Source organism: Telopea speciosissima, chromosome 3, assembly GCF_018873765.1.
Source record: "Telopea speciosissima isolate NSW1024214 ecotype Mountain lineage chromosome 3, Tspe_v1, whole genome shotgun sequence".
Taxonomy (NCBI): Eukaryota; Viridiplantae; Streptophyta; class Magnoliopsida; order Proteales; family Proteaceae; genus Telopea; species Telopea speciosissima.
In genome coordinates this window covers 17,932,960-17,958,837 of record NC_057918.1, presented here as the reverse complement: position 1 = coordinate 17,958,837, position 25,878 = coordinate 17,932,960, and the positions used below count along the sequence as shown (strand labels likewise).

The 25,878-nt window shown below is 34.9% G+C and overlaps 2 protein-coding genes and 2 pseudogenes across 6 annotated transcripts; 3 read left to right on the top strand and 1 right to left on the bottom strand.

Annotated features, from left to right (window-relative positions):
• Window positions 1-961: 961 nt before the first annotated feature.
• Window positions 962-8,629, top strand: LOC122655581 (annotated as a pseudogene).
• Window positions 8,630-10,893: 2,264 nt separating this feature from the next.
• LOC122655584 (polygalacturonase-1 non-catalytic subunit beta-like) lies at window positions 10,894-12,097 on the top strand. The gene is made up of 2 exons (XM_043849806.1): window positions 10,894-11,008; window positions 11,120-12,097. The coding sequence occupies exon 2, from the start codon at window positions 11,339-11,341 to the stop codon at window positions 12,095-12,097; it is 759 nt and encodes a 252-aa protein (XP_043705741.1). The 5' UTR covers window positions 10,894-11,008; window positions 11,120-11,338.
• A 324-nt stretch (window positions 12,098-12,421) lies between these two features.
• On the bottom strand, window positions 12,422-13,480 carry LOC122654918 (annotated as a pseudogene).
• Window positions 13,481-17,128: 3,648 nt separating this feature from the next.
• On the top strand, window positions 17,129-25,501 carry LOC122657070 (calcineurin B-like protein 3). Of its 5 annotated transcripts, none has more exons than XM_043851830.1 (11): window positions 17,129-17,243; window positions 17,589-17,698; window positions 17,856-17,895; window positions 18,275-18,429; window positions 18,940-19,022; window positions 19,195-19,254; window positions 19,733-19,895; window positions 20,056-20,108; window positions 23,016-23,096; window positions 23,444-23,556; window positions 25,170-25,501. In XM_043851830.1, the coding sequence occupies exons 4-11, from the start codon at window positions 18,306-18,308 to the stop codon at window positions 25,225-25,227; spliced, it is 735 nt and encodes a 244-aa protein (XP_043707765.1). In that variant the 5' UTR covers window positions 17,129-17,243; window positions 17,589-17,698; window positions 17,856-17,895; window positions 18,275-18,305; the 3' UTR covers window positions 25,228-25,501. The 5 variants fall into 5 exon arrangements, with proteins under 5 accessions (XP_043707765.1, XP_043707767.1, XP_043707763.1 ...); XM_043851831.1 differs by lacking the exon at window positions 17,129-17,243 and adding an exon at window positions 17,367-17,405; XM_043851832.1 differs by lacking the exon at window positions 17,856-17,895 and having other exon boundaries at window positions 19,787-19,895.
• The last annotated feature ends 377 nt before the right edge of the window (window positions 25,502-25,878 follow it).

Here is a 25,878-nt window from a genome sequence, read left to right as displayed (position 1 = left end):
GTTTATATTCATTCTATTGATGTTCTTACTTGAACATGGGATGAATCATATATAACTGCAACTTCTTCCAATTTTGATTTTTATATAAATATTTTGCCAATTCTCTTGTTCTTTATATATTTTCAAACAGTTTTTATTCTATCTGTTCTTAACAGGTTCGACTACATCCAAGGGTGATATTGAGGCTCCCATCTAAGTCTTTCTGGAACACATAGGTGGAAATAGTTGATATTTAGACGCTAGAGTTTCCACAACATTTTTGCAAATGAGCCTGCATCAATTCAACGTGTGGTAAAGCTTAGGATTTGTGTTGGACCAGCCTGAGCTAAACCACCAAATTATAAACCGAAGAAACAAAATTTACAAAATGGTTGCTTTTGAAGATTCAAATAATTATATTTTGATTTTTTTACCACAGCCTTCTGTTACCATTTTTCTGCATGGGTTTTCTGCTTCTTCACACCTAATTTTATTATTAGTTTTATCCATGTCATGGACTTGCAAAAGACGCATGATTCCTACCCTTGAAAATTCAAAATCATTGATGAAGAATACATACTTCCTATACTATTGGTCAACCCTTATGTCTTGCTTGGGTTTGACTTTCTATGATCTTCTTTTATGCTTGTTAACCTACCTCTCTGGGTATAGACATGGTTGACATGATCTAAAGATTTTTGTTCAATTGGATTTTGCATTCAGAACACTCACTTGGTTTGTGATATCTGTTTACTTGCACATCCAATTTTCTCATTCAAGTGAGCGCAAGTTCCCCATTTTATTAAGGATTTGGTGGACCTTCTACTTCCTAATGTCTTGTTCTTATCTTGTTATACATCTTGGTTTGTATTGGAAACACTCATCCTTACCATTTCTGCTATGGGTCTCCGATATTGTATCCATTATTGTTGGTTTGTTCATTGGTTATGCTGGGTTGTTTGGCAAGAGGCAAGAAGATGAAGATCTCCTTCTAGAGCCTTTTTTGAAAATTAGCAATCAAAGGAATGGTGACAATGGGCAAGGATCAGGTGTCGGTGGTGAGAGTGTAACTCCTTATGCCAAAGCTAATCTTCTTAGTATTTTTACTTTTGCATGGATGGGCCCTTTGCTTGCACTTGGGTATAGAAAAACACTTGACCTTGAAGATGTTCCTCAGCTTGCCAATTGTGATAGTGCCAATGTGGTCTTTGCTCTCTTTAGAAATAAACTTGAATTTGATGATAATAAAAGTGGTAATGGTGGTCAAATAAGCACACTCAAGTTAGCGAAAGCATTGATTCTCTCAACGTGGAAAGAAATTCTATGGACGACTCTATTATCCATTGTATGCACACTAGCTTCTTATGTTGGACCATATCTTATTGATGCTTTTGTTCAGTATCTCAATAGTACTTACCAACTAAAATATAAAGGCTTTGTGCTAGTGTTTATTTTCTTTCTTTCAAAACTCATAAACTGCCTCTCACAGAGGCACTTATTCTTTCAATTGCGAAAGATGGCAATTAGGGTCCGTGCTGCCTTATTCGCAATAATTTATGAGAAGAGTCTTAGGCTTTCAAACCAATCAAAGCAAAGCCGCACTAGTGGGGAGAATATTAATTTGATGAGCGTTGATGTTGAGAGGGTTGGATTTTTCAGTTGGTACTTGCATGATATATGGAGGGTGTCTATTCAAGTTGTTCTAGCGTTATTGATTTTGTACAAGAGCCTTGGGATTGCTTCAATTGTATCTTTGGTTGCTACAATAATTTTGATGTTAGCAAATGTTCCACTAGGAAAACTACAAGAGAAATTTCAAGGGGGGTTGATGGATTCAAAGGATCGACGGATGAAGGTGACTTTTGAGGCTCTGAGGAACATGAGAATTCTCAAGTTCCAAGGTTGGGAGATGAAGTTTTTGACTAAAATAAATGAGCTCAGAAACTTTGAAACAAGATGGTTAAAAAAATTACTTTATTTATCAGCTATAATTTCCTTTGTCTATTTGTCTGCTCCCATGTTTGTATCCATAGTTACTTTTGGGTTCTGTCTGCTTTTAGAAATTCCATTAGAGTCGGGGAAGATTTTATCTGCACTTGCAACATTTGAGATATTGCAAGGGCTTATTTATAATCTCCCAGACACAATCTCCATGGTAGTTCAAACTAAAGTTTCCCTTGACAGGATAGCCTCATTTCTCTGTCTTGATGATCTTCATCCGAATGTAATACAAAAGCTTCCAAAAGATAGTGTTGAAGTTGCAGTTGAGATAGTCAAGAGGAATTTCTCTTGGGACCTTCATTCCTCTAATATCACATTAAAAGATATTAATATTCGAGTATACCATGGTATGAGAGTGGCTATTTGTGGTTCTGTTGGGTCAGGCAAGTCAAGCCTACTTTCATGTATATTGGAGGAAATTCCAAAGTTATCAGGATCCATTAAGTTGAATGGGACGAAGGCATATGTTGCACAGTCACCTTGGATACAAACTGGTAAGATAGTAGACAATATATTATTTGGTAAGGAAATGGACAAGGGAAGGTATGATATGATCCTTGAAGCATGTTCATTGAAGAAGGACCTAGAATTGTGTGTCTTTGGGGACCAAACTATCATAGGTGAGAGGGGGATTAACTTGAGTGGTGGGCAGCAGCAAAGAATCCAGATTGCACGTGCTTTGTACCAAGATGCTGATATTTATCTATTTGATGATCCTTTTAGTGCTGTGGATGCTCACACAGGAACTCTTCTATTTAAGGTACTCTCTTTTTGACTTCTACTTTCAAACCTTTCTTTGATTAAATTGTCTTGAAGCTATACATATCATTGCTTACATCACAATTTTATTCATCAGAAAATGAGTTTGATTTAAATATTGGTCTAATTAAAGGAATAAAATCATGGTTTTCTAAACAAACAAGACATTCAAACACATGATATTGTGTAACGCATGTTCTTGCATAAAACCTACGATTGAATGATACTTATCATTATGAAAAATACATTATATTAATATGTATAACTTTGTGGTTCTTTTAAATATTAAGAAATTATTTTTAAGTGACTGAATGTGAACTGACTACTATGACAGGAGTGTTTGTTGGGAACTTTTGGGTTCAAAAACAGTAATTTATGTTACCCACCATGTGGAGTTTTTACCTTCTGCTGATCTTATATTGGTGAGAGTGTGCCTTTTCTTTCCCAGTTCAAGTCATTCAACTTAGTTTGAGGGTGATTATTTACTTTCTCTTGTTTTGCAGGTTATGAGAGATGGAAGGATTACTCAAGCGGGAAAATACGAAGAAATTCTTCGTTATGGAACTGATTTTATAGAATTAGAGGGTGCACATAAGAAAGCTTTGGCAAACCTTAATTCTGTGGATCGTGGAGCTACTATAATTAATGGTGAGGAAGATGGTAATATGAAGTATGATGAGACTTCTATTCAAGATGATGAAGAAAAGGAATCCAAAAACTATAAAACAAAAAAATTAGTTAGGCCAGAAGGGCAACTTATCCAAGAAGAAAAGAGAGAAAAGGGTGTAGTTAGTATTTCATTATACTGGAAGTATGTTACTGCCGCATATAAAGGAGTTTTTGTACCATTTATATTGTTGGCACAAATACTTTTTAATCTTCTACATATAATTAGTATGTACTGGGTGGTGTTAGCTACTCCCGTTTCAGAGGATGATGTGAGACCTCATGTTAGAGGATCCACTCTCATCTTTGTTTATGTTGCTTTGTTCCTTGGAAGCTCTTTTTGTGTACTTTTAAGGTCCATGCTCATTGCAACTGTTGGATACAAGGCATCCACTGTTCTCTTTAACAAAATGCATTTGTGCATTTTCTGTGCTCCCATGCCATTTTTTGATTCTACTCCAAGTGGAAGGATACTAAATCGGGTTAGTAAATATGTTTATTTACTCTTGGGACTAAAATGATAATGTTGATCACTAGTTATTATACATTTAATTTTAGATAAACTCAATTTTTTTATGCAGGCATCCATAGATCAAAGTGCAGTTGATATCTCTATTCCACATCACTTTGAAGAATTTCTTATCGCATTCATAGGATTCTTGGGAACTGCAGTAGTCTTGTGTCAGGTCGCATGGCAAATATTAATAGTTTTTATTCCGGTGACTGTCGCATGCATTTCGTATCAGGTAATTCTATAGCCAATTCCACTGCTCATGATTAAAATTACAACCGAAGCTCAACATTATTTTTGTTATGATTAATAGGACATAATACAAGTTGGTTCAAGCTTATTTGATCAATGAATTATGAATTTATTTTTTCACACCAAAATTGATTTAATGATGGATGCATATACGCTTAGTTGTTAAAGTATATTTTTTTAAATATTCTCTTTGAATTTATGAAGAATATATCCAAGAAATCCCTTTTTCCAATCACACATTTTCATATAAATTAATGCAAACTTGAACTCTTTTCGTTTACCAAAATTATTTGGGAAGAAAGGATCAAACAAGACTAATATTGTTACAGTTAACAGTGCACCTAAAATAACTTGGCTACACTTTTAATATGCATAAGATATTTTATGTGTATACGTAAAAATATAAGATGGCCTATTAGCTCTGTTGGTATATTTGTCAATTGGAGCTCATACTAAAAATAAGATATTAATTAATAGAAGTTAACAATTAATAAAAGGAGAAGGTTTTTGTTTTGGCGATCCACTTAACTAAGCCATAGTCAGGTGTCTACTTTTACCATATATCAAATTAGATTAGGCTGAAATTTTGAGAATAGGTAAAACCCAAAGCCCCTACTCACATATTAAGTTTCATCCAAATAGAGTTGACCATGTGGCAAAACATATCATTGAAAAAAATCTATGTATTTGACATGGGGCAAGGGACAATCGAGGGAGTGCATTGACATAAATGGGCATAATTGAAAGAACTTGAGTATGAAATTTAACACATGGTCTATTTAGACCATCTCCTAGGTATCCAACGTTTGGATTTACCATATGATCCTTCTATGCGGTGGAATTAAGTGTCCCAACCAAGGACCCCATACTTAGCCTTCCAACTAGGATAAATTTTGCAAATTATTTAATGAATAGTTTCTCATTTTTGCACTAGCTAAATAATGAATAAGTCAATAATTATGAGATAAAATAAATACTTTTAAAATCATAAATTAGTAAATGAAAATTAATAAGTAACTCTCAATAAATAAATATTGCGGATGCAAAGAAAATGTCTATTGCAAGGCCTGACTAAGAGCCTTGTTTTGTTAGTTCAACCATTTCAAGTCATGTGGAGGGCTGCTTTAGTCAAATCGACCATATGATAGTTGTTCATGGTGGATTTCCACCCTCTGTTTTCAATAGCTGAACTAAGTTTGCCGAAGTTATGAAAGTGGAATTCTCAATCATTTAGGGTCTTTGATATATAAATAGGTGGTGATATGAACAACCCACACCAATAAAATATGAACCCCAATAGAACTGCCATGCATTAGATATTTAGGCAGGAACTAGGGTTGCGTTAGTAATTAGTTGATAATTTGCAATGAAAAATAAAGTACACTTTTTCCTTCATTTGTATCTTTGTTTTACATCTTTCTTTCATATCCCTCTTTTTTTCTCTAAGTGAAGCATGTGGACTACGCTTTATGTTAGGCAGACAAAAGCATTGCACCTATGCACCGAGGCTGCATTTTTGTACTAAACTGAACATTATGTATTATTGGTGACAATAAATAAGTCCATATTGTCCAGTCCATTAGTAGAAAAATTAAATTTGTAAAAAATTGGATATGTACGCATACAATTCTTAATTGAATTTGAAATTTGATAAAATGGCTAAAAGTCGATAAAAAAAAAAAATTAGATCCCACAAAATTTCAAATATAGTTATGTTCATGTTCAACAATATTCTATAAAAGAATTTGGTGTGTAAATTTCAAGATATATTCAACTCAAGTAATGTATATAATTCAATCAACATCAAATAAAAATAAAAATTAAATAGTAACCATTCAAAAGGGAACAATTGAAATGAAAAAACAAAATAACTATTTGCTTACAACTTCATCCATGATGATGGTGCCTCTGTTAACCATATAAAAATTAGTAGCTCACAACTAAGAGCCTTTAAAAAAAAACTATATCATTTTCTCACTAACTATACATTCTTTACATTTTTTTAACATTGTACCTCACTTCTTTATGAACATTGACTTATAGCAATACTATGCATCTGCAGCACGAGAACTTTCACGACTAGTTGGAGTATGTCAAGCTCCAATTATACAACATTTTGCTGAATCTAGTTTAGGTTCTACCACTATTAGGTGTTTCGATCAAGAAGAGAGGTTTATGAACACAAATCTCAAGTTGGTCGATGGGTATTCCCGACTCAAATTTCATATTTCCGGTGCAATGGAGTGGTTATGCTTCCGCATGGATATGTTAACATCCATCACTTATGCTATCTCTTTAGTTTTCTTGATCTTAATGCCAAAGGGATTACTCATACCTGGTAAAAAGTTGACCTTAGATCTTATAAAATCATCTTTTAGGGAAACTATGACTGATTGTTTACATGAAAGCATGATTTAATTCCTCTCTCTCTTTCTCTCTTGAAGGTGTTGTGGGTTTAATAGTCACATATGGGCTTGGTCTTAGCATGCAATGAGTCGTATGGGATCTTTGCAGACTTGAGAATAGCATTATATCTGTTGAGAGAATATTGCAGTATGCATGCATCCCTAGTGAATCTCCTCTATTGGTAGAAGAAACTAGGCCAGGCCAAGAATGGCCATCACAAGGAAAAGTTGATATTGTTGATCTAAAGGTAATCACCAATCTAGATTCCGCATATCTTTATTTCCTTGCCATTTTCCTCATTTAATGGAATAGACCTTTTGAATCTTAATGGTGTTGGACAATTCTTCTTGTTTTTATGGAATTTTGTTAAATTTCATGATTAATTATTTAATATGTATGTAGGTCCAGTATGCCCCACACCTTCCTCTTGTCTTGCGAGGTCTCACATGCACTTTTCGTGAAGGAATGAAGATTGGCATTGTTGGGCGTACAGGAAGTGGTAAATCTACTCTTGTACAAGCTCTCTTCCGTATGCTTGAACCTGTCACCGGTCAGATTTTGGTAGATGGTATCAACATCTCTAAGATTGGACTTCATGACTTGCGGTCAAGCTTGAGCATCATCCCACAAGACCCAACAATGTTTGAGGGGACTCTAAGAAGCAATATTGACCCCCTTGAAGAGTACACTAATGAACAAATTTGGGAGGTAGGCTTTTTTCATTTCACGAATGATCTTTAATCAGTGACAAAGACTCATCTTTTGCTTATTGATGATTTTCACACAAAACAAAAATAATGCAATTAACTAGTTGGGACATATATCTTTATGAACTCCTTTCTTATGGTCGTCTTTTTTTTATTTTTTATTCAATTTTTAAAATCTTTTCCGTTAATACATTGAAACCATTTCGTATATTCATTGAATCATATTTAGGCCAAGTTTGGCCTAAATATTTTCGTAGTTGGGTCTTGGGAAATGCCCTATTTTTATTGTCTTATTTTCTATTTCCATTTTTTTTTTTTTTGGGTAGAAGTTTTCCATTTCCACTCCGCAACCCTTGCTTATTTATTTCATATTTTTTCTTAGCTTACTATTAATGATTAATACCCCAAGAGGTAGCTCAATTGGCAATGACCAACATCTCATAATTAAGAGGTTAAAAATGATTAATTCTCCATCATCTTGAATACTCAGGCAAGGTGGTAAGCTGACATGGACTTTTTGTTGTCTTAGGCTTTAGATAAATGTCATCTTAGTGAAGAAGTTGGAAAGAAAGAAGGGAAGCTGGATTCTACAGGTTGGTTTCTTCTCATATTAATTCTATCCAAAGATTTTCAACATCAATTGATCCATGCACAAATGCATTATTGTATGATATATATATATAACACTTATAGTATACTACCCAAACTCCCAGTCCCCTAACCCCTTTTTTAACAAGTAGGGAAAGATAAGTTAATGAAAATAAGATCCTGAATAGTTAACCCATTTTCATATGGTGATTATCATAGTGATTGAAAATGGAGAGAATTGGAGCATGGGTCAAAGGCAACTACTTTGTTTAGGGCGAGTATTGCTCAAGAAGAGTAAAATTCTAGTACTTGATGAAGCTACTGCATCAGTGGATAGTGTGACTGATTATCTGATTCAACAAACATTAAATCAACACTTCTCAGGGTCTACTGTCATCACAATCGCACATAGGATAACATCAATTCTTGATATCGATATGGTCCTCCTTCTCGATAATGGTTAGTAGATAGCAATTAGTTCACCACAATCAAATGGGTTCAATTCAGTTTTAATTCTTTTCTAGTGCTTGCCTAATCAATTAACATGTTTTCTTGTCTTAAGCAGGACTTGTATTGGAATATGATTCCCCAGCCAAATTGCTAGAAAACAAATCTTCGTCATTTGCAAAGCTTGTTAAGGAGTATACTCGAAGATGTAACTCCTAGTTTTTGAAAGGTTAAATAAATGAGTTTTGAATGTTCAAAGTAAGAAAGTTGCATAGACTGAGGTGCATTGCTATTTTAAATATGAAAAAAAATTGTTTGAAGATAGAGGTTGCCTGTAATAATTTGAGTTGGCACTAGCAGTTAATTGTAGTATTGGGATGTAGAAAAGAAAAAGCTTTTTTCTCATGTATGTTTAGGAGAAATTTTAGTAGTCCAGCAGTATCTTTGGACTATCACAAATATCTACCGCATGAGTGCTTAAATTTGTGGAAAACTATAGCCCAAGATCTCTTGTTCACATGTTAATTTATAGCCAAAATGAATTTGGCGAAGTGGAAAAAAATATTATTTTAAAATCCACTAAAAAATGCAAAATTTGAAAAATAAATGGATAGTTGAAAATACAAGTGAATTTGTTGATACACAAAAGAGTATATAGTTGAATCTAAGTCTGAAATTTGACATTTGTTTCCCAATCTTGACCATTTTCTGACCATTTCCCTCCCTCTCTACTTGATGTCCTCTTTCTCCATTCCCAAAACCATCTGCAAAGAATTGGGGCTAATCACTCCAACAGAAAACGAAATCTCTGGACGAGATCTGACTCGACTAAGGAAAGATCTACTCCGAAAGATCAAAGAAAGAGGAGCATTTGATCTACTAATAGTTGGCTATATGGTCCCGTTGTATATGGACTTGACTCGCACTAGTGACACTGTGCATAGCACATATCCGAAAGCACAGATGGATGCTTTTTATTGCCAGCTTTAAGTCCGAACTTTTTTAATATGAACCCTGGCTATGGCCACCACCTTCTGGTACATAGCTGCCACCTATGCATCTCCGATGACAATACCGTCACCCAAGATAGCATAGGCAGTAAACAGGAAATTGCTACATCATCCTTTCATGTGGCAAAACTATTGGTGTCGGTCTAAAAAATTCCCTCTAGAGCCTGCCAGTCAAAAAGATTTTAAAACAAAAAATTTGGCATATCTTAAATATCTACTACCAAAATTTTCTAGAATAACAACTATGTTTCTTTGCTATGCCTAAATTGTTCTTCCAATTCTTGCTATGATTAAAATTTCCAAGTTTCACCTCTTAAAGATTTTCTTCCATGTTCATGCATTTTGACTCAAAAGTCTCAAAATTGATTCCTAGAGTGGAAATTCGAATTGTTCTTTTAGACAACCATGTGGGAGGTTATTCTGACCTAAAAAACATATGGCTGGGATTCTCCACAAAAAAAAAAAGAAAAGATATCTTCTTTTAAATACCAGTTCAGGATATTAACTCTTTAATTGATGTGTTATTTTATTAGAAAAATTTTAGCATACTAATTTTTGGTAAGTTAGGAACTTCAAAGGAATTAAGTTATCTATAACCTTTAAAAGGGGAAGGTTTGGGTTCCTTTCATCGTAGACAACCATGTGGGAGGTTATTTTGACCTAAAAAATGTATGGCTGGGATTCTCCACAGAAAAAAAAAAAAAAGATATCTTCTTTTAAATACCAGTTCAGGATATTAACTCTTTAATTGATGTGTTATTTTATTAGAAAAATTTTAGCATACTAATTTTTGGTAAGTTAGGAACTTCGAAGGAATTAAGTGATCTATAAACTTTAAAAGGGGAAGGTTTGGGTTCCTTTCATCGAACACGCTTTTCTTAGTCATCTTTTCTTGTTTTCATTTGCAATTATCTTTTTGGGAAGGAAATATATGTTGAGTTCACTGCTTTTTTATAACAAAATTACAAATTAAATCTGATTTTTCTTCCTTTTCTCCCCTTTCACTTCTCCTATCACATAACTAAATAAATAATTTGAAGAGAAAAAAAAAATACCGATGAGCACAAAGTTGCTATCGCTAGTGATTTAGACACTCTAGGGTTGGATTCTCTCCACAATTTCTCGTCATGTATTCCATCAATGATTATGTTCAAAATTTTACATGAAGATCTAGGTAGCATTTGGTATACATTCTTGGAATGCATTCGAGGTCAATTTCACATTCTCAGATGATAAAAACAAGATTTGAAAAGGACGAGTCGAGTCAAAAAAACTTGGTTGTCCAACTATGCCATATATATATTAAAAAAAAAAAAAGAAAATTGAATTTATGAGAATGAACATATTTGAGGGGTGATTGTGGCATTTAAAAATTTGAGGGCTGAAGGACGGTTGGAAGTTTGCTTTAATAGTATTCATAAAAGAGAAAATTTTCACTTTACATATTAAAAATTAAGAAATTACAGAATATGTTTAGATGCATAGGGACTATCAATAACTTCTCCCTTCTTATTTGTTGGTACTATAATTTTTCCCTCTATATAATTTCAAACACACCCTCTTCATGCAACAAACCCAATTCCCATAAAGGCACAGTCCCAACTCTTTCCTTTCTCTGTTTCAGTTCCACCATGACCCATCCCATTCTATTGCTTGGAATTATGATATTAACATATTTTAGAGTAAGAAAGTGATGATTTTGATCCATTCATTTCAACATGGTTATTGTTTTTTCTTGTTTTTACCTTTCTTATTCAATTGTTTTTTTTTTTTTTATCTTCATAATGTTGCAGGGTTCTCAAGCTGAAAATACCTTCTCACAATATTGGAAAGAGCATATTGGTCTTTCACATCCTCCTCATTGGTTAGCTACAAAGGCTTCTCCATTAAACCTCCATCAGGAAGTAATGTTTATCAACCTGGTGGAGGAAAATGAATTAGCTTCCCACTTGCCTTCCTTTTGTAAGTAGGCTAATATTGCTTGTTCTACAAATGCACTGGTAAAGAAGACAATGAACAACACAACACTACCACCAATAGCCATATGGATTGCAGAAATAGTGAAATATGAACACATTCCAAATGAAACACCCCTATTAGTTACCAGTCAAGGGGGAGTGCCATTTTTTAGGGAGTCAATGGTGAAAGAGGGAGATTTCATGCTTATTCCTGATCTAAGGGATCCAATGTCATACAAATCATTCTTGCCACGATCTCTAGCTTCAAAAATCCCATTTTCTTTTACCCGAATCGAGGAATTGAAGAAGATTTTTGGTGTGGTGGATGAATCAAACATGGATGAGTATATTCAAGATACCCTAGAGATATGTGAGGAAAGCCCCAATATTCGAGGCGAGCAGAGCATATGTGCTACTTCCGCCGAAGATCTAATCGATTTTGTTGTTGAGAAATTAGGAAACCATGTACATATATGGAGTACTGAGAGCATTGAAGGATCTTATGAGAATGTTACAATTGGATCTGTGAAACTCATATATGGAAATCTCTCTGAACCACCAGCCTTATGTCATAGTCAGCCATTCCCATTTCAAGTCTATTATTGTCACATTTTACCGAAAGTAAAAGTATATGCAGTTGATATACATGCTCGGAAGAAAGTGAATCATGCGATCATGGCATGTCACTATGACACATCAACTTGGACTCCAAAACATCTTGCTTTTAAGATTCTAGGTTTTGGCCCCGGCCTAATTGAAGTTTGTCATTGGATACACGAGAATGGAGTGGTTTGGACAAAGACTCTAGATTGAGCAGCAATTGAAAATTTGATTATCTTTCAACTCTCTTGTTTATGTTTCATGTTACTATGTATGCTATTTGAAGAATAAATAATGAACTATTTGTGCATGGGCATATATGGATGGCCGAAATGTATACCAATACATGGGAGGGTGTTTGATTGAATTAGGTTTTGAAATTTGACACATGCTTAATCCAAACCTAGACATGCCTATACATTAGAAGCATCTTACCAACTCGAAGGAAAAAAGAAAATGAAAAAAAAAAAAAAGAGAATATTATAGTGAAACATTTATATATGGAATATGTAAGAAGCCTTGAAAGCTGAAGCCATCATATATTCTGTGTTGAAAATCAAGCTACCTCATCCACGGCATCTTTGATATCCATTTTCTTTTTCCAAGATGTTAAGAGCAGGAATGCTTTGTTCATTCCTAAAGAAATTAGTTGGGTCGACCATGGTCTTCACATGTACTAATCTTTCAAAGTTGCTCTTGAAATACTTTTGACCCCAAACCTTGGCTTGTGAATAGGTTGTAGGACCATTTTGGTTGGTCCCTAAGTCAAGATCCCTATAATTAACATATACAACCCTTGGGAATTGGGAAACATGTGGAGCCATGTAGCTATACACCCTTCTTATCCAACTAATATGCTTGTTGAATGCTGTACTATTTTCTTGTTCATACTATGCAATCAATTAGTGAATCATATATAAATTCCCTTCTCTATGTGGGAAAGGAAGTTCAGATCCTGAAATCTCACTCATCCTTCCACCAAAAGGATTGAAAATTACCCGAGCCACATCTGTTTCCTCAAGAATCCTTTTCCACAAACCTTCCAACCCAATTTCTCAAATGGGTTCCTTCACAAAGTCAGACTTACTCTTGAAAAGAAAATCCCTCATTTTGAGTCCACTTCAGTAAGTAATCCAAGGGTTCTTTAAGAGGGATCATGAAAAAAAAAAAATAGGGTTGATTCAATCCAACTCATTTGGATATAGTCCTTGAGCTGCAAACCCTACTCAGAGAAACTCTCTTCCATTAATGGAAGAAGTTTGTCAGCACTGCCAAGCAACAAGACATCAAGTAAAGTTGTTACTCTCGTTTCACCACTTAGGCTTCTAGGAGCAGCTATAACAGCTCTGAGGAGTAGATCTTCATGGAGCCTACGAAGAATCTTGATTGCACCTTCTTCTAATTAGGTCTTGTTGACTCTGAAAACAGTCACAACAAGTGGAACATGAACCAACTTGATCTTCCATGAAAGAATGATCCCAAAGTTGGCTCCTCCCCCACCTCTTATGCCCCAAAATAGATCTTCTCCCATGGATGTTCTTGTTTAGAAGTTTGCCATTAGCATCCACCATCTGAGCATCGATCGATGATTGTCACATTAATACCAGTGTTAGCGAGTGCAATGAGTATGGCACGGTCACCATCATTGAGCCTGATTTCTCTAATTTCCTTGGCCTTCTAAAGGGCAGCCACCCGAGTTGGGCTAAGGCATGTCCCAGAAGATAGCTAGCAAGGGTACTTAGTAATGACCATAGAATCATACTTAAGAGTTTAAGGCTATACAGATCTTGAAGTTGGAACCCACAACAGAGAAGGTGGTTCCATTACAGATAGAACCACTCTACTACTAATCTTTCTTCTAGACATCTATTAATGTGACTGACAGTTTATTAGAAACTACAGTTGGAAATGGGAGATAAAACCACTCATCTACACTAAACTAATAAGTCTTGTCCAACTAATTAGGTTCAGCTTCAGCTACATGAATCGATTATAGATTTTTCACTTTTCTTTTCATTCGATTATTTCATTTTCTCCTCACAAGGCTTATAACCTTGGATCAATTATTCACTACAGCTGTACATAATTGACAAAGTTCAGGTCATTTAAGTCTATAATCAAGGTTTTCGATAAGGTTTGTGAAACAAATTGTTTTGGTCCATAAATCTAACTAATCATGTAAGGCAATTTGATTTTATCTTTCAAAGATATAGTTTGTATTTTGTGTTTTGGAAATATTTTTTAGCAAAATTAGGGCCACTTGATAACCTTCCCCGAAACTGGTTTTTTGTGTTTTCTCGTTTTGAGAAACGGAAAAACACCCTAACAACCGCTTGATAAATCTGTTCCGTTTTTAGAATCATAAATTGAAATTTATGGGCCATGGAATACAATTGACGGAGAAAAAATTTTCAATCTGTCTAATCACCTGAAAGCGTGTTTCAATAGCAGGTTTCACTCGTCCTAATACTATTTTATTTAGATTTACAGTTGACCCACACTTAGATCATGAATGACGGTGGGTTTTGGTGTAATGGTAAAATTGCTTCATTGTGGTCAAGTGGTCACAGGTTCGAGTTTAGAAACAACCTCTTTGCAAACAAGCAAAATTCCATCAAACACACAAACATAAACTCAAGAAAACGAAGAAGAAATTAGAACATACCAGTTTTGTTGATCACAAAGCAAACAATTAAAACCAGCAAATGCAATAAAATGGAAATTGCTCAAAAACTGATTTATATTAAAAATAAAAAAATTCAAATAAAATTGCATGTGTGTTATAACTCAAGAGTTGAATCAATTATAGATTCTTCACTTTCTTTTCATTCGATATCATTTCTCCTTAAGCAAAGATCTCTAACATTGAATTATTCACTATAGTTGTATAACATTGACACAGTTCAGGTCATTCAAGGGTATTGGAAGGTTTGTGAATCAATTTACATGAGATTTTTTTATTGACAACCCTCAAGGTATTACCTAATTTGTAATATTATTTTTTTGCCTTTTTAGTACAATACACAATTTTTCCAATGAGAGTATATATTGTCATTTCACATGTACATTCAAAAAATGTGCATGACCCTCAATTTAAAAAACTTTTGAAAATAAAACAAAGGGTAATTAAAGGAAAATATCAAATTCTAAATACATTTAGTGATTTAAAGATGTCAAAAAAAAATTTCGAGGAATAGAAATGTCATTTAGGAATTTTTATCCTATCCTGTTACTGCACAGTGCAGTGCTCCATCGTGCGGTGGCTACATAGGCCATGTGCATCATCCTACTGTGCCACATGGCCTCTGCAGTGTCGCACGATGTAACACTACACCGTGCAATAACTAGAGAGGATAACGATCTGTCATTTAGACGCTATATAAAGGGAGAAACAAAGTTACTTGACCACGTGATTCATGTGTCTCCTGTGCATGTGAAAGTACCATCCTGACACTATGAAATCAAAAATCAAACGTATATTGATGCCCCTACAGTCTCATTGGCCAACGCTGGTGCAGACGCTGCTCATGTAATAATCAATATCTTGGGATGAGATGCCAAATCTAGCTATAATAACATATCTTGTCAAGTACAGAAAGCAAAGGCAATTTGATTTGTTCTTTTATAGATGTTTGTAGTTTGTGTTTTGGAAATACTTTTTAGAAATAATTAGTCAACACTCGAAGCTGTCACGAAAAGTAATCTGCAGTTCTCTGACAATAAATTTTCAATCTATCTAATTTTCTAAAAGTATGTTTTAATGGAAGGAAACCAGAACTCAACCCAGTATGATCGTATTTAGTAAAATCAATTTTGGACAGCTCACGTGGATTTGATCAGATTTAGAGCTGACCCACACTTGATCAAGAATGAGATAAACTTTGAAACGATTTGTTTTGGTCCATATATATGTAACTGATGTAATAATCAGTATATTGTCATGAACTCCAAATCTAATTAATCATATATATATATATATCTTGTCAAGTGCATAAAGCAAGGCAATTCAATTTGGAATTGTCTTGCTCTTTTTTTTTCTGGTTGAAGCCTTGCTCTCGTTGAGTTGGAGTTTTCTTCGTCCCTCGGGTGAGAAATTTTTATTAGTGATAAATAAAAATTTTGTAAAAATACAGATGATTTTTACATTTAAACAAAGGAATTCTCTGCACCCGCTTTGTACACCAAAATTAATAAATAAATAAATAAAATGGAGAAGAAATTTTTTTTTTTCTTCTAGGCTTCTAAACACAACAACATAAACTTTATAGTTTAGTTATTACCCTAATGATTGTGTAATTAGTTTTAGAATATTTTAAATATGATTAATAACATATGAAAATATAAGGGAAAATGATGGACATGCAATCTACTTTCTTTAACATCATAAATGTCAAAATGGGAGTAACAGAGTCGACAAAACTCATATCCTTAATAAGGAGAAAGAGGGCAAAACTACGAAGGGCATATGTATTTCGTGGATATATACTAACCTTTCTAAAAACTATAATTATTAAATATGATACGAGTATTAATTAGAAAACGTACTTATAAGATGAGAGGTTTCCAATGATGCTAGAGTTCGGTTTCCTTCAATACACATAATAATAAATGGTTTTGTTTATCGTATAAGACATTTAATATGGAGAGAGAATGTGTAGGATTGTTGGGTTTATTTCCATTTCATTGACCTAGAATTATTGTAATTCTGATTTCATATGTTTCACATGTTTTAATGAATGGTTCTTTAGTTACCTAGAAACAAAATTCTATACACTGACATCATGCGAACTTTTTTCCTTGTTATAATTACAAAGCTTTCCATCTTTGAAACTGATTTCAAAATCGAATTTGAATTTGGACGTATCGGGTCTAATTTGAAACCAATATCGATATGATATGTATGGGGTTTGAAATTTTTTATTTTTTTAAAACTATTTTACCGTTTATATTTCGATGGGCTGAATGCATGGATGATGTATGATGGATGTGTCCATTCAACATGTCATACATTATTATGTACGTCCTCTATCAATTAATTACTTTAAAGTCTCAATTGTTACAGTACATAATAATACACTGTACCTTTTTTTTATCGCAATCATCTACTACAAAATTTAGGAAAGGAAATTTTTTTAAAAAAAAAAAAAAAAAAAAAAAAAAAGAGAGAGAGAGAGAGAGAGAAGGAACCTAAACATATCTACCACAAAATTTAGGAAAGGAAATTTTTTTTTTTGAAAAAAAAAAAAAAAAAAAAGAGAGAGAGAGAGAGAAGGAACCTAAACATATACAGCGAGACATTTTGCAGAATCTTTGAGTTCTTCTTCCTCTTCCACTCATGTCCTCAATGGAATCTCTAAAGGTAAACTTCTCCTGAAACCTTGAAATTCAAAAAGGTTACTCAAAATTGAAAGTTATCAAAAGTACAAACATTTTTCCTGTTCGCTAAACAAACCCTAATGGTTGTGCCTTGATTTTTGCTGCGACTCGTATTCTGTTCTGTGGTGATAGATGGCCGGCACAGGTAGGTCCAATTGGATTTTTAGTGTTTTTCCTTTTTTATTCTCTCTAATTAGATTATTTCTTCTTCAATTGGATTGAGATGGCGAAACTTTCTTCTTCTTCGACTTCGGCTCTTCCCTTTTGCACAACTACAATTTTCAATTATGGAACAAATCAAGAAATAATGGAGGAATATACGTTTCAGGTACCATACGTCAACTCCAGTCAATCAGAGATCTGAGCCGCTCAATCGCAATCACCGGCTCATTAGAGGCCTATCAACGGACGATAGAAACGCTTTCTCTCCTGTAAAAGGTAATTACTTTCTAGCATTATCAAATTGAAGTTTGAATTTTTTTTTTTCAATTATATTTCTGATTTTCAGTATGTCTTCGATTTTTAGTTAATTTTTATTTTTCCACTTATTCGTTGGAAGATTGGCCTTCTTACCCTCGGATCACTGTTTGTGCAGCAATCTGCTGTAAATTACCCGTATTTAGCCACATCATCAGGTTCCGTCTGAGACTTGGAAATTTTTTTTCCTCCGTGATTCAGAAGACTGAAATTGTTGTCTTACTTGTTACTCTGTGCAATCTAAAAAGGGCCTTTGAATAGAACAAATGGGAGGGAGTCAAATGGTCCCTAAAGCCGCCAAGAACTGGTAATCTTATGAACAGAAAATGTTAACATTTTATTTTTTATCAGAAAAAGAATGAACAATTTCATTTCATTGTCGATAACAGATTAAGTTTTAAGTTCATTCTGCAGTTTCTATACTCCCTTGCATTTGGGCTTGGGTATGCAGAGTAAATTGTTCTATAAATTTGCGGCTGTTTATTTTTAGTTATATTGATTGGAGTGATATTACAATGTTATCTTTTTTACCACCAGGTATGGAGTGTGTTGATGAGCGAAGAATATCATGTTGCAGTGCCTAGAGGGAATTAAGCAACTGTTTTCTGTTCTGCTGAGGTGTTGTGATCTAGATTTGTGTAAGCAAACAACAGGCCTTGAAGATCCAGAAATTCTTGCAAGGGAAACTGTCTGTACGTAATTTGTAACCTCTATCTCCTTTCTAGATGTTGTCCCTTCCTCATGGGTGGACTGGTTGGGAAGTGGTCAAGATGTTGGATGTTGATATATCTCATTTGAAACTGGTGGCAGTTATCATGTGCCAGAATTGTGTTGCAGCTTGATTCAAGATCTGCTCTGTATTACCAACCAACATGGTGTCCATATATTGTTCTTTTTCTATTTCTTGGTTGGTTATCCTTTTTTCAGATAAAACATGACATTTGTATGTCTGTATATTTTTTACACTTAAAACTTGGCAGTATCACATTACCTTTACCTTTACTTTCTAGTTGTCTTTCAGTGCTTTTTGCTCAAGTCATTTACCATGAGTTTCTTAGTCATTTACCTAATGCAATTTCTTCATGTCTAGATCTATTCTACTTGGTTATCCTTTTGTACTTTCTTGGTCTCTTGAAGCAATTAGTGAAGAATTTTTTTTAGGTTATAAATTTTCTTTTCTGCCTCCCCTTCTTTTACTGCAGTTAGTGTTAGTGAAATTGAAGCACTATATGAGCTATTTAAGAAGATAAGCAGTGCTGTAATTGATGATGGGTTGATCAACAAGGTATAATTTCAATGTTTCTATTCTGTTTTCATAGTTGAGTTGGAAAATGCCTTGTAATGTATACATCTTTATGGGATGGAAAGATTTGCTTATGTTCTCCCCCACGTGTCGAATGTACTGTTGACTTTTTCTCTCTAAGTTATCCTTATGGTATACTGATTGCAAATAACAGGAAGAGTTTCAGTTGGCTTTATTCAAGACAAATAAAAAGGAAAGCTTATTCGCTGATCGGGTACTCTTTTCAAATCTTATTATCTGGTTTTGTTTTGTTTTTTAATCTGTGTTCCCTTGATCCATGATTTATTCTGCCTGTCTTTTTCTTTCCCCTTCCCTCTTTGGCAGCCCCATGTGCGAGTCAAATGATTTATATATATATTTTTTGGTTGCATGTTTGTTTGGTTTGTTATTATTCTTGCTTTATTTTTCTTTTTTCCTTTTTTTGGGGGGGGTTGCTTTAGTATTCTGCCAGTTCCTTTCTTGTGGCCAATGGCAAACAAAAAGAATTTTTTAATGCATTAAATGACATATGGGGAAACTGCTTCAGTTAGTCTGATGATGATGATGGGGACAACGAATTCACTAAATTTGGGCAATTATCAAACATTACCATGTGATATAAGATACTGCTTCAGTTGCACCCCTGCTCCCTTTTTGATCTGGGAGGGTGGGGGGATGAACAAGTTTTGATAGACTTTACTGTTATTTTTCTGGAAGTTCCAAGAACCTCATATGATGATTGTTTGGTTGTAACTCTAACTATGCAGGTATTTGATTTGTTCGACACAAAACACAATGGAATATTAGGTTTTGAGGAGTTTGCACGCGCTCTGTCAGTTTTTCACCCCAACGCACCAATTGACGATAAGATTGATTGTGAGTTGCAAACTATTTGAGCTGATGTGTTGTTTCATTGTTTGTATCCCTTTATATAAAGTGTAACTTTCACCTTTAGAGTTAATCCTAAAGTTCAAGATGTTTTGCTTTTATGTTGGAATATGTGGGTCACGACAAACTCACTTATGTTCATTTACAGTTTCGTTTCAATTATACGATCTCAAGCAACAAGGGTTCATCGAGAGACAAGAGGTAAATTATTTTAGTTGCTAGAAATATATTTAATGGTTGACATCCGATGCAAGTCAGTTGACATTTATTATGTTACCGATATTTAGGCTGAATCAATTAATCTTAGTGTCACTAGGTCTGATACGCGGCACACGTATTACTAGTTTAATTTTTTTCATCTGCTGTCTTGATCTTAAATATGATTACTTCTTAATATAGTGGTTGACCTTTTCTTTCCATTTTGTAAATAACGACTTCACTAATGACAAAGAAAAACTAGTAATCTCATATCTCCCAGAGGAAGTGTGGACAACATCACCCCTATTGCCACATCATCTAGAAAACCCCAAATAATTTTAAGAGAGAGAGAGAGCTCACAGAGAGCCAGGGGCAGACCTAGGATGACCTTAGGAAAAGTGGTGAGGAAAGACATGCATAGCTTAGGCCTTGTATCAAGTATGACCTCAAATAGAGCTGATTGGAGGGCTAGGATCCATGTACCCGACCCCATTTAGTTGGGATAAGGCTGAGTTGTTGTCATCGAGAGCTCACAGAGACATTATAAACCCAATTGATATCCGTTGATGGAGAACTCTTTGCATCATGAGTGGGCATAGTCTTTTGTCTCAGTTTCTTATTCTCAATTTATTTTCCTTACCTGGAACATTCTCAGGGGCTGTGGGTATGCCCCCAGGATTTTGTTAGACTGATTCCAGGTTTGGAGAGGTGGGGTTCATGAGGAGATATTCCTAAGCCAAAACCTCATAGAAGTAAAGGCCGTATGTGGGAACATCATCGTTTAAAGCTGTTCCTTGCACAATTATACTTCTCTGCTTCAGAAGACATGCCACTCTATGGATTTTGGCATGGGTCTGATTCAGGTTTTCTTATCATTTGGGAATCATGGCTTGGCAATAGTCAAAACATGCTGGACACATGGGCAATAGAAATAGGGTGGACCAAGTCTTGGCAATAGTCACTCCTCCATACTGGAGCATCCCAAGGCCTCTATTGAACATGTCCATTCAACCTCAAATGACTCTCTTGTAGCTTATCATGTATCGGAGCTACTCCCAACTCAGCTTTAATATGGTCATTCCTTACTTTATCCTTCCTAGTTTTGCCACACATCCATCTCAATATCCTCATCTCCTCTACACTAAGTTTTATATGACTCTTCTTAACTGCCCAACGTTCCGCACCATACATCATAGTCGGTTGTATGGCAGTCCTATAAAAATTTTCTTTAAGCTTTAAAGGAATACGCTGATCACACAACACTCCGGACGCACCTCTCCACGTCATCCATCCTATTTTAATTCTCTGGGCAACAACATCCTCTATATCACCTTCTTTATTTACAATTGAGCCTAGATATCTAAAATAATCACTTTGTAGAATCTCTCTCTCATCAATATTCATCACCTCATTAACTGTCCTAGTGTGGCTTTGTTCTACTTATCTCATGACCTTTCGATTCCAAGGTTGATTCCCATAACTCCAACTTGGCGTTAATTCCTACTTTTGTCTCATTCACCAAAACAATATCATCAGTGAAAAGCATACACCAAGGACTCTCATTTTGTATTTCTCTGGTTAAATCATCCATGATAAGCGCAAACAAATAAGGGCTTAAGGCCGATGCTTGATGTAACCCAATTATAATTGGGAATTCACTACCATGACCCCCCACAGTTCTTATGCTAGTCAATACATCATCATGCATATCTTTAATTATGTCCACATATGTACATGGCACCCTTCTCTTCTCTAGAACTTGCAGAATTATTTTTATGATGTAAAAATAATTATAGGCTACACAATAAAAAACGCACACAAATATACATAATTTGATTTTGTCCATAACACATGAAATTATTTTTATGGGGTTGGGAACTCTTTCCTACACATGGGTAAAACTGCCTCGTGGCATAATTCAGTGGACATGTTGCCCATGTTCTCTTCTATTCATGAGTCAATTTCAGACCATTATGTCTTCTCCCTTTGTCGTCGTAATTTTTTGAGAATGTCAAATTGTGTTTGGGAATGTTTGAACAACAGGGACCATTGGAAAAACTATGGGAAAAGCTCCATATAGACCACTAAATATGACACGTGGCCTATCCATAGGATTTCCCATCTATCTAGCTGTTAGAATCCCAAATATGGGTTAATTATGCTAGTAATGACCCAATATGAGAAAACCAACAAATAACGAAGTTCAAGATATAATATAAGCATATTCATTTAAAAAAAAAAAAAAAAAAAACTAAGATCATAATAGCATATAATTAAGGAACATAATTATAGAGCATGTAACTATGTAAGTGTGATTCCATGTATCGCATGTGCTTCATAATCCTATACACAAACCAATAATATGTTTAAAATTAAAATCAATTTCATAAATATAAAAGTAAAAAACACACCATACAAATATGAAGTCTGCACAGGCCACAAGGTGGGCCAAGGCGTCCAAGGCAACGCTTAGGTGACCAAGGCAGTTGGTCGCCTTTCCGGCATCAAATAAGACGTGTTGTTTCCTTGGACCCTATACTGCGGTTGGACACCTAGGTGGTGCCTTGACAGCTATTATCCTATCTACTCATCCAGATGGTGGAACATAGCTGGTGTGTAAGGAAGGGTGGGGAAAGTCTTTTGAGGTGGTATGGACATGTGCACCAGAGGTCAACATAGTAGGATACCAGATCTTGACAACCTGTGTTTTGTTGTAAATTTAGCAGTCTTTTAAAATTCTTGAAGCAAATACCAGATCTTGACAATCTGTGTTTTTTTGTAAATTTAGAAGTAGTCTTTTAAAATTCTTGGAGCCACATTTCACCTTTTAATATCTCAAAAGAACAAATCTTTTGCACTTTGTCTTGTACATTTCAAAACATTTCTGACTATTGACCGATTTCTTTATAGGTGAAGCAAATGGTAGTAGCTACACTTGCTGAATCTGGTATGAATCTTTCAGATGATGTAATAGAAAGTATCATTGACAAGGTACCTTCTCAAGCTGAAACAATTTTCATGTTTAACTTATCTCTACTGTTGATTATTCAACCTCCATGTTGCTCTCTTTTTCTCTCTCATTTTTTTTCTGGCATGATTAAAGTAGTTGAACCATTTGTGATTAGATATTGTGAATTTGTTGTTATATGATCCATGGTTCACCAATTAAAATCTGTCATGTTACTATTCCTTAGAGTAATAATTTATTACATCGATGTTATTCATGCACTAATGTTCTTGAACATGTTTTACCGAATCATGATTAGGTAAAATATTTGAGTGTCATGTCTCTCATAAATATTTACCTTGGATGACTTCACTTGCATGATCTGTTACAGACCTTTGAGGAGGCTGATACAAAACATGATGGAAAGATTGACAAGGAAGAGTGGCGTAGCCTTGTTTTACGACATCCATCTCTCTTGAAGAATATGACTCTTCAATATCTCAAGTAAATATTTACTTAATATGAGCTATTTCTTTTCTATATGTGCATTAGTCAAGTATAGATTTCCGTTCTGCATATTTTGTCTAAATTCATCATTGCAATTGTTTGTCATTCAACCAATACTGAATGTCATTTGTTAGGGGGTAAGAAGCTATGGCTTTATATGGTTAGGTATATGTTGTCATGGAGGCTTAAAATTGATAATATGGAGGAGACAACATTGTCCGATAATGGAACTCTGAGAGAGACATTATTATATTCTGGAGAAATTTTATTTCTAAGGATATTGTTGATAATTTTTATTGATTGAAGGAGCGATTATGGTTAGACCAAGGTGATTCTATCCATTGAGGGAGTGATGATGACTCATTACTATTGAAGTCCTGTAAAGTATGTATTTTTGTGCTTTCAAAAAAATAAATGTTTTTATAACCTAGAGCTTAAGTTCAAGCTCAAACCCTAAACCATGGGTCAACTTCACCCACTTGCTATGAATACTCTTGCATATGGATTTCAGTTCGTCTCTTTGAGTTTGAACTCTTTCTTTTTTTATAGGGTCCTTGATTCTCAAGGTTCAGTACTTTTCTTTTAAATGATTTTATAGCTTTTCTGCTCTGGTTTTCGAAGCAGAGTAGGGTTTGGAAGAAATTTGGTAAGGCAAGGCAGCTTCTTGTCTGGATCTCGATTGTTTTCTACGGTTCAGGCAATTAAATCCTTGAAACCTTGCTATAATGAGTCACCGGTTTCACTCGCCTGGATCTGAACCTCTGATTTTTCAGGCCCTTTAAACACCGGAACATAATTTTTCCAGTCACAGAGTATGCTTTCTTTGCCAAATTATAAGCTCTTTTCGGGCAATGTCTTATTTATTTATTTTCTCTTATCTGGTTGGGAGTTTTTGAGATTTAGATCTGGATTTGAAGGTTTTGATCTATTTAATGTGAAGAAAATGTAATCTGTTTGATAAGAATGATGAGTTACAGGCAATCACACTCCATTCAAAACCCGTATCGAGTGTTTTGAGGCGATCTCTTCATTTTCTATAGTAATGTTTAGTTTCTCTTTCCAATTCACTCATCCATAAGATTGAGAAGGGAAGGATTTAATTGTTCCACCCTTTCGATGATCTTATTGGGCACATGATTGGATTACATTGCCTCTCTTTTCATCCTCTCTATTTTACCCATCGGGGAAAAAACAGGTGCCAGAGACTCTTAAGAAGCAGATGTCTCTGTGATTGTGAAGTTATGTGCAACCCAAAGTATGGCCTATGAGGGGTCTTGGTTACTTTAAGTAACAAAATTTTGATAGAATGAAAGAGATAGCTACATGAACATTTATTACACCATGAAGGGACAGCTCCAAGGCCAGTAGTCCAAGGGATAGTCACAGTATAGGATAATACCACAAGTACATATGAAGTCTGCCAATTCCTGCATTAGCTAACTTGTCATCTAGAACCTTGGCTGAACTCACTACGCTTTCAGATACCTAATAAGAAAGTGTGAAGTTTTATCGTGAATAATGTTACTCTATTAGTTTTTCCTTGAAGAAAAAAAAAGCTTGTCATAAGTATTTCTAGTGCCTAGAGACTGACTCTCATTTTTCATGAACAGGGACATCACGACTACATTCCCGAGCTTTGTGTTTCACTCACAGGTTGACGATACCTGAGGTATTGCGTATACTCTAAACTTCAGGAGTCTTTGTTGAGGATGGTTTGTTCCTTTCTAGACAACAGTGTGGGCCTCCTGAGTTTAGAGGGCCCAGAAGAAAGCTGTCGGTTCAGTTTGTTTATTGTTAGGAGCTATATTTGTGGTGTTTTTCTATGTTTAAACTCTATAACATTCTTTACTTTTTTTCAAAGACGGGGTTTTTGGCTTGATTTAACAAGGGTTGGATTGGTTTGTATGGAGAGTGTTCTTCCATGAGATAAAAAGGAAAGAAAAAGTATCAGAAAATGAAGATAACTTCAGTTTTGTCTAAGTATCTTTTGTTCAAGTAAGTTTCCCAAGTATCCAAGATGCTTTTGATGAGGAATCAGGGACACTGATTATAGGCTTTGAGAGTCTGATTCCCTTCATTTGATGTTCACACTATTTGTGGGAGGAGATGCCTGATGCTGCCAGGGAGAAGAAATGATTCCTTCTAATACCATCCATAAGCTGGCTGAGACCCAGTTATTTGGCTGGTGTCAGGAATAGAATGAATTCAAAGAAAAACTGTAATGCATGGAAACCTGTGGTATCAAAAGGTAATGTGACTCTCAGATTGCCTGATTGGTAAATTCCCCCGTGACAAGGCTGATGTGATGCTGCTTGCTTT

Bases quoted from the DNA above. Each gene is read 5' to 3' on its own strand.
- LOC122655584 (XM_043849806.1), top strand. From the start codon at position 11,339: ATGAACAACACAACACTACCACCAATAGCCATATGGATTGCAGAAATA.
- LOC122657070 (XM_043851828.1), top strand. From the start codon at position 18,306: ATGTTGCAGTGCCTAGAGGGAATTAAGCAACTGTTTTCTGTTCTGCTG. The intron at 18,430-18,939 runs GTACGTAATTTG...CTTTTACTGCAG, and splicing joins TCTTGCAAGGGAAACTGTCT to TTAGTGTTAGTGAAATTGAA. The intron at 20,109-23,015 runs GTAAATTATTTT...ATTTCTTTATAG, and splicing joins GGTTCATCGAGAGACAAGAG to GTGAAGCAAATGGTAGTAGC.